The 10,000-nt window shown below is 35.2% G+C and overlaps 1 protein-coding gene across 10 annotated transcripts in view; it reads right to left on the reverse strand.

The window, feature by feature from the left end:
- LOC106875319 (uncharacterized) overlaps window positions 1-10,000 on the reverse strand; it is a 606,879-nt gene that overhangs the window by 224,904 nt on the left and 371,975 nt on the right. For all 10 annotated transcript variants that reach the window (XR_016243166.1, XR_016243165.1, XR_008264906.2 and 7 more), the window contains one exon: window positions 1,417-1,576. Coding sequence is in view for 7 of the 10 variants with exons in the window: in XM_089357629.1 (XP_089213755.1) it covers window positions 1,417-1,576 (160 nt within the window). In the remaining 3 variants the exon portion in view is untranslated. The remainder of the gene's footprint in view (window positions 1-1,416; window positions 1,577-10,000) is intronic.

Genomic DNA, 10,000 nt, shown 5'->3' on the forward strand with positions numbered 1-10,000 from the left:
TATATATATATATATATATATATATATATATATATATATATATATATATATATATATATATATATATATATATATATATATATGTGTTTTGCCAGTTCGTGGGCAAGCTGCGATTATTGGAATAAGAGAATATATTCTCATCAATTCGCCTGGTGTTAAAACACCAGAAAGTCATAGACAGGCGAAATGACTCGCATGAAGTCCGGTTACTCGAGCGATGGCAACCAATGTTTCTTCATCTTTGTAGCTTGTCAATACGGCGTACACGAAACTAGGCCAGTTGAAAGCTAAATCGTTGTCTGTGACTACATCTGCTGGTATGTTCAAACGTTTCTTACCACGGAAAAAATCAGATATGAGAAGCAGCTGAATCAATATAAAAGATATCGAACACGCATACACAACGTAAGTTTGAATATACATATATATATGAACATGCATATGTATATATATATACGTATACATATATATGTTCATTTATATGTACATGTGTAATGTATATATATATGTGTGTGTGTGTGTGTATGTGTGTGTGTGTGTGTGTGTGTGTATATGTATATATATATATATATATATATATATATATATATATATATATATATATACATATATATATATGTGCATATATATGTATATGTATACACATATATAGAGAGAGAGAGGGATATATTCATAGATCGATTTAATGATCGACAGACAGACAGACAGACAGACAGACAGACAGATAGATAGATAGATAGATAGATAGATAGATAGATAGATAGATAGATAGATAGATAGATAGAGATACGCGTGAGAATAAAATTGTATTATTCTCCATTGATAATATATACTTGGATGTATTTTTAATTTGAAAGATTCTTTTAAAATTTCCATTGAATAAACAAATATTTTCAGTCATTCCGTCCTTCATATGTTCATATGATTTCGATAAAAATATCTGTTATTGTCATTATTTTATTTTTTACAACTGCTAATTTAATAAACTGAAATGATATGAAACACATTGACGTATCTAACACGTCTAATGGAAATAGTTATACCGGTTTTGTTAGATGAGAAATGATTATTATTTATTCTTACAAGTGTAACTGTTATATTTATAACTTTCAAGTTTTGACATTTATCACATATGTGCTGTCTTTTATCAAATTTCCGAATAAAGAACTCTATTTTTACATTACACGACCTAATTAAAGTTATGAGAATGCTTCAATGGAATTGATTTGCTTTGTTTCCAAGTATCTGACATCAGTGAATCCAAAGAATTTTGCCTTCGGAGATATGACAATATTTATATTAAACCAACAATATCGCCGATTTGCCAGTTATTTGCATTATATTATTGCAAAGTAAAATTTCTCGTCGCCTCCTACAACATGCTAATTGTAATATGACATTTAGGATGTACTTTACCTTTTCAATGAGAAGAGCTCGTGTGCCAGCCTTAGGAAATTGACGTGAACTTTTATCATCTGGTGTAGTTGCGGTATTGGTCGTCGGGGTTGTAGCCGTCGGCGGTGTTGTTGCCACAGCCACTGCGTTTGCAGTGGTCGCCATTTCGAAATGAGTCTATCTGAAACATGTAAGAATATCAGTATATATTAAACAAGACTCCTAATATTCAGAATAGTTCATACATTAAAATATGCAAATTAAATATTAAATATGTTTCCTCATTCATTTTGAATTTCCTTTATAAACAGAATTATACAAATTCTTATTGATGTTTATGTTAATCTGAAATTACGACCACCCCTACCAGTTGGCTTTCATCTTTCCAGGCCAACTTTGCCTTTAATCTTTCCAAACTCAGTAACTAATATAACTAACAATCGTAACGCTCTTTCCAATGTGGTGTTACTACGCTCAGTTTAGAAATTAAGGGTACCAGTTCGAATCCTGTCAGGTACGATATAAATATATGAAATATTTAAAATCTACAAAATTTATAAGGTTTACATCGGTCAGTCTGTCAAACAAACGTTTACACACATGCATACACACATGCGCGCGCGTACACACACACACACAAACACACACACACACACATACACACACACGCACACATAAATATACAGTGTTCGCCAAAAGTCACCCGACAGTAAATCAAAATTCCATAAATACTATCTGCAATTCTGTATAGTCTCGAATATATATATGTATGTATATGTATATATATATATATATATATATATATATATATATATATATATATATATATATATATATATATATATATATATATATAATCAAACAATAAGCAACACGGATTTCAAAAGTGATTGCAGTACGCACGTTTCATGCTACTTCAATTTATTTAAGTAATGTGAGCATTAACTTAAATGCAATATGAATAGCAATCTTCAGCTGCACGAAAAAATGCAGAAAAAAGACATATTACAAATGTGGCAACATATTAAAACCAAGTGGGAGAGAGCATACATAAAATCCAAATGTGAGGAAGAATATAACTTTTGTCTAAAATCAATTACTAGCCTGATAGACCCTGCTATGTCAAGATGGACTTATATATTCTTCCTCACATTTGGATTTTATGTATGCTCTCTCCCACTTGGTTTTAATATGTTGCCACATTTGTAATATGTCTTTTTTCTGCATTTTTTCGTGCAGCTGAAGATTGCTCTTCATATTGCATTTAAGGTAATGCTCACATTACTTAAATAAATTGAAGTAGCATGAAACGTGCGTACTGCAATCACTTTTGAAATCCGTGTTGCTTATTGTTTGATTTTAATCACCCATCCTTTTGGGATGTGATATTCGGGTGCCTTCGCATAAGTACCATATTCAAGCCTTGAATATATATATATATATATATATATATATATATATATATATATATATATATATATATATATATGCGATGTCACCAACGATAATGAAATCAGTTGCTTAGATTCATCAGTATGTGTGTGCGTGCGTACATACACACAACACAAACATATCTATATCTATGTGTATATATACAAGTATATGTGTGTGCATATGTGTGTGTGTGCATGTATACATATATATATATATATATATATATATATATATATATATATATATATATATATATATATATTGATAGAAAAGACAACAAAAGAAAGAAAGAGATCTCGATATTATGTAAATAGAGGAATTTATCTGTAAAAATATGTGACATTTATTCGGTAGCCATGGTAATACTCCGAGTTTCGGACGCCGGAGCGGAAACCCACGCAGCCATCTCAAAGGAATGTTCAATGGCCAGATAACTGAAGAGATGGCGGCGTGGGTTTCCGCCCCGGCATCCGAAACTCGGAGTTTTATCATGGCTACCGAGTAAGTGTCACATATTTTTACAGATATATATATCAAATTGAAATCAATATTACAAAACAACATAATCTTCACTCCAATTATGAAGAAAAGAGAGAATGAAATCGATAAACTCTCCACAGTCTGTCTACCCTCTGTGAAAGGCCTCTCCGAAAATATACAAACGATATGCGGCCCATATGACATCAGGATCAATATTCAAAAGTAATACAACACTTCGCAAACATCTCCTTCGAGTAAAACCACCAATAGAAGAGAATATTACTAAGAACTGCGCGTACTCCATCCCATGCAGCTGTGGTAGGTTATACAAAGACGAAACATGTCGCCCCCTCAAAATAAGGGTAGAGGAACATCGCAAAGCTGTGACACGGGAAGATCAGATATGAATAGCATATGGGAACCGCTATTAAGGAAGGATAAGAGAATATTAGATTTATAAGCCCTAAAATTCACTCCATAATTGCCCACGAGCATATAGCGTAGAGGTTTAAAACGCGGGTTCCAGGCAGTGACCTGAATAATAATAATAATAATAATAATAACGAAAAATACTTTAGGAATTAGAATCCAGGTTAGAAATTTCCTCAAGACTCCTGATGAAGGCTGGAGGGTGTATCAATCGAATTGTTGTGTTAACAACAAACAAGATGAGGACAAATATCCGTCAATTGTAAATAATGTAAATAGTATTACAATATTTCATTTAAGTCTGCTAAATTGTTATATCATATTATTTATTTACTATCTTGAACATGTAAGTATATTCGTATGTAGAGTTTGTTAATTAGTATCACTACCCTTTTCTGAAAGTAGAAGCACATGGCCTAGTAGTTAGAGCAGCGGACTTGCTGTTGAGGGATCACGAGTTCGAATCTCAGTCCAGGCTATGTATGTGTTTATGAGCGAAACACCTAAGCTCCACTCGTCTCCGGCAGAAGGTAATGGCGAACTTTTGCTAACTCTTTCGCTACAACTTTCTCTCACTCGTTCCTCCTGCATCCAGCAGTTCACCTGCGACGGATCGATGTTCTGTCCAGTTGTGGAACCTATACGGCAAAGAAACCGGGAAACCGGCCCCTATGAGCCGAGAAAGAACTAACAATAACAGCAACAACGACCCTTTTCTGAAAAGTTACCTCTCAGTTTTGCTTACTGTAATTACAAGCAATAACAACAACGAAAAGAAGAACAGTAACATTCAATAAGAGAGATTTTTTTAACAGAATATATGGCATTAATTTCTAACATCAAGAGATACTTCAAAATCTACCAATATTCCTGAAACCATTTGAAATACCAAGTCTACGATATTCGGGAATATCTAACTATATGTTTGGAGATAATTAAAGTATCTATCTATATTTTTCGTATCCGAAGGAATAACTAAACTTCCTGACGTTTCATTTAAAGAATATTATTTTGAAATGAATCAGAAATGGAGCAATTTTTAGCCGCAGTTTCATGTTAACGTTTTGAGAATATTTGCCCCAGTATTTCAGCTTCATATTTTGATAGGAGATATTATAATTCCAGAATGACCGTACTTGACAATAGTGATTATAATTACTTCAGTTATTCAATCATTTCTCTTATCCTATAATGCAACTCCCTTAGTTTTCTGGTGTAATATTTTACTTTATGTATGCTGCTGATAGATTTTAAAAACTAATTATATCTGTAACAGTCGTACCGTAATATCGTAATGATAATGATACATTGAGACAATGAAGTGTTATGGCTAATAAATAATGATGTGGAAAAAATCGAATTCTTTATGCTCTCGTATCAAAGATGGCAATCCTAAGAATGAAAAAATGCTAATTAAGTTTGGAGACAATATGTCTTCTCTATAACAATAAAGTAGTAGTGTCGATTCAGACAATTTCGAATGAATTACAACTTCATTTTCGGCTTACATTTGGTGAATTGTTTGTTTTGCATTAACATATAGTTTACATGTAATTTAGACCAGTCAAATACAGAAATTGGGGAAAATACACGCCTGGAGAAAACAAACTGTAAACTAGATAAAACATTAATATTAAATGATTAACAACTTGATCAAGATTACTTTAAACATCAACGGCTATAAATAATTTACAGGAGAAGTAAATAAATGGTATAATGTTATTCTGAGGCAGTCATGGAATGTTACACAATACTCAGAAAGATCTGTCGGTCGATATTTTTTTCCTTCACAGCAAATCAATATCGCAGAAACCACTTGAAATACCAAGCCTACTTCTACAAGATTCAGGAATCAGTCCTAATGAAGAACGGTTACTCCTTGGAAATTTCCACATGAACGGTGACATCAAGAGACTATTAACAGACGAGAAACAAGGCGGAAGAAATTGGATATTATGCAAGCTTTCGAAGATCACCATTATCATTTAGCTGATATGATGTAAATGATGTAACACAATTGTAGTAAAGTTATATAATAAATAATGACAGAAATCACCCTCCAAATTATGAATTAAACATTGCATATATTTACCAGACAACCAATAAAATGAGACACAAAAGAAATTATAAATTACTTAACTGTTTAGATATTCCATCTAAACATTATTTATATACTTGTGTAGAAAATTTTTCTGTTCATTTAGTAATACATGTATGTTTATTTATTATATTAACATTTATGCGTATGTACGCATGCATAGAATATGTTGCGGTAGGCATCACATATCTAGCAAGTTGTAACTAAATTTATAGGGACTTGGTGACCGACTTTCTAATTGTCTCTGATTTATCTAGATATTCAGCAAATGGGATGACTATTCAGAATAAAACTCTAAGCATTAGTTATTATACGCGGGTGGGATTAAAATTTCATTGATTGACGATGGAGAAATGATGCGAGAGATGTGAAATCTTGCATACATTAATTTCAACTCTTTGTTGATTGCATGGAGGACTACGTTGAAAAGTAAACCACATTCATTCTCATTCCATTACAGCATCTTGATCAGCCTATGAACTTTTCAGCCAACCCTCGTACATATTTCATAGTCTTTGAATTCATAAAGTAAGAAATCATATGTATGTACATATATTATATATATATATATATATATATATATATATATATATATATATACATATTTGTTTTGCAAGTGAGACACACATAAGAAAGAAGGAAACAAAGGACCACTGATGAGGTCACAGAAGTGTGACGAAAGAACTCTGGCCGAAATAAGATTAAGATTAAGATTAATGTAATATAAAGCTGAAAAAAAAAAAATTAACACCAAATATACAGTGCGTGTGTTTTTATTGGCTAAACTGGCAATATGACCATCCCCAAGTACAACAATATATATATATATATATATATATATATGTGTGTGTGTGTGTGTGTGTGTGTGTGTGTGTGTGTGTGTGTGTGTGTGTGTGTGTGTATACACATATATAAATATATATACACACACATACATATATATATATACATAAAGATGGTATCTTTATATAAGCTAAAAGCTTATGGAGGTCACCGTGCAATGACTAAAGAAAATAGTCTAATAAAGGGACACATAAGCCCTCGACAGAAAAAAGAAGACTTTCCTGTGCGCGTGGGACTCGAATCCACATCCCTTTGTTAACGTGACTAAGAGTGGTACATTTACACCAGAAACGGGGAGGCTAATATGCTGGTATAAATATAACACAGTCGCGTTAACAAAGCGATGTGGGTTCGAGTCCCACGCGGATAAGAAAGCCTTCTATTTTCTGTTAAGGGCTTATATGCCGCTTCATTAGACTATTTTCCTTAGTCATTGCACGGTGATCGCCATAAGCTTTTTAAATATACCATTATTATTATTTACAGCATTGTAAAACACGGTGCCGTATAAAAAAAAAACATTATATATATATATTTGTGTGATACATTTACATTCTAAAAACAATCTTTTCTAGTATAGGCACAAGGCGGAAAGTTTGGGAGAAGTGGCAAGTCGATTATACCGACGCCAGTACTCAATTAATACTTTATTTATAGGCCCCGAAAGGACGAAAGGCAAAATCGACCTTGGCAGAATTTGAACTCAGAACGTAGCGGCAGATGAAATACCGTTAGACATTTTGCTTGGCCGCTAACATTTCTGTCTTTCATTCAGCAAATGATATTGCAGTAATAAACTGATTCCTAAATGAGAATCTATTCTTCTTCTCTCAGGCTAACCTTGAGAATATAACTTCCATTATTAGACAAATTTTCATGCCAACTTTTTTATATGCTAACTTTATTACATATTTGTGACAACTTGATAAAGAAAGCTAGCAAGAAGCTAAGGAATCTCCACTTTCTAAAGCATTGCCACACGGGCAAAATATTCATGAAGATTTCGATATTAATATGGAATCGAAATGTTCGGCCATCAAAAAGCGACCTGCTTATACATACATATATACATATATATATTCTTCTCTCTTCGCTCCTTTGCGCCACATGGGCTCAATTCCTCTCCCCCTTCATCTGACTACCCTCTTCTCTCTTCTGTTCAGCTCACACTTACTTCCTCTCTTCACTCCCACCCACCCACCTCTCCTTTCCTCTCTTGCTCTGACACCTACTTCCTCTCTTCACTCCTACCCATCTTCTCCCTTCATCGTTACCCCTTCCATCCACATCCCACCTTTACACATATCAATACCGCCATTCCACCCACCTACACACACACTCAAACCCCACTCCCACATATCCTCAACTCAAACCCACACCCCACCCTCGCATCCCCCACACTTCAACATCACCATACCATTCCAAACACCACTTCATGCCACATCGCACCACACCACACACCACACACCACTATACACCACCATACCACACCACCACACCATACATCACCACATCACACCACCACACCACACCATCACGCCACAACACAACACACAACGCACCACACATCACTGCACGACACCACCACACCACATCGCACCACACACTACTACACCACATCATGCCACCCCACACCTCACCACATCACACTACCCTGCACACACTAGCACTGACCATTTCCCAGCACCCACACCATCATCCACACACCTACACATGCACACATCTACACGTGAAGGCCACCAGCCCCAATCAGCATACACACACACACACACACACACTCTCATATACATACGCACGCGCAGCTTTGGGATCATCACTAATTTATTATCACCCCTTCTTTCTAGCTCTCCTGTCTGACCACCTACGTCCAGCCAGCCAGCCACTGTTATCGACCGTTAGCACTAAAGCTTCTTTTATTCTCTCTCTGTTTATTTTCTCATGTTCCTTTGTGTTGAAGAACGAAGGCTCACCGTTCTCTGTCTATCATTTTCCCTCCCTCACTCTTTCTTCTTTGCTCCCACGTGACTATCGGCCATCTTTCTTTCTTTTCCTGACTTGTGTTTCTTGCTTTCCTTCTGATTCAGCTGGTGGGATCAGATGCGTTGTTGCCTGTCTCCTGCCCAAGCTTACTTCTCCTCGTTCGCCACGTCACCTCGTTTAGGCTAACAACCTTTCCTGTTTGTTTTCACTGTCCTGTTCGTGTTACCAATTTTGACCCCCCGCAAAATCTCAAATGGAATTTCATTTGCTTTGCGGGAGCAACTGTTTCATTGAAGGCGTATCTTGTCGTGAATTGCTCGAAATACGGATTAGAAAATCAGCCCACAACTGATGAAAGGTCGTTCTTTGAGTTGCATGTCTTGTTTTCCATTTGTTTCTTTCGTTGTTCGCAAAAAAGTTCATATTCCATGTATTCGTATTTCGTATTTTATGTTGTTTACATTTTGTGACGTCCTGTGCCCACATATGCATATACGTATATATATAAGTATGTACATATATGTGTGCATATATACATATATATTATTCATATTATGTATGTATGTATGTACATATGTATATATATATATATATATATATATATATATATATATATATATATATATATATATATAACACTGAGTAATATATTCACTGATGTTCCAGAATGTGTTCCCGGGTGAAATAAACGTGGTGTATGCAATTGAAGCAGGTACACATTATTAACAAGGCTCGCGAAAACCAAAATCCGGTCGCTCTCTTGAGACGCTGTTGAGCTAATACTCTCCTCGCTCCAGTTAATATTGTATTTCTGAACACATGTGTATGAAGAGATTATCTCCCAGATAAAATCCACGTCTTGCTTTTCGGTAGTATATTTTAAGTATGTGTGGAGGCGCATTGGCCCAATGGTTAGGGAATAGGACTCGCGGTTGCGATTCCCAGACCGGGCGTTGTGAGTGTTTATTGAGCGAAAACACCCAAAGCTTCACGAAGCTCTGGCAGGGGATGGTGGCGAACCCTGCTGTACTCTTTCACCACAACTTTCTCTCACTCTTACTCCCTGTTTCTGTTGTACCTGTATTTCAAAGGGCCAGCCTTGTCACTATGTGTCACGCTGAATATCCCCGAGAACTACGTTAAGGGTACACGTGTCTGTGGAGTGCTCAGTCACTTTCACGTTAATTTCACGAGCAGGCTGTTCCGTTGATCGGATCAACTGGAACCATCGACGTCGTAAGCGACGGAGTGCCAACAACAACTTTAAGTATGTGCACTAATATCTATTCTAATTTAAACTAGTTTCACCAGCGTACAAATTTTCAAAAGTATTTCTCATTG

This window comes from Octopus bimaculoides, chromosome 9 (assembly GCF_046866305.1).
Source record: "Octopus bimaculoides isolate indiv1 chromosome 9, ASM4686630v1, whole genome shotgun sequence".
Classification (NCBI taxonomy): domain Eukaryota; kingdom Metazoa; phylum Mollusca; class Cephalopoda; order Octopoda; family Octopodidae; genus Octopus; species Octopus bimaculoides.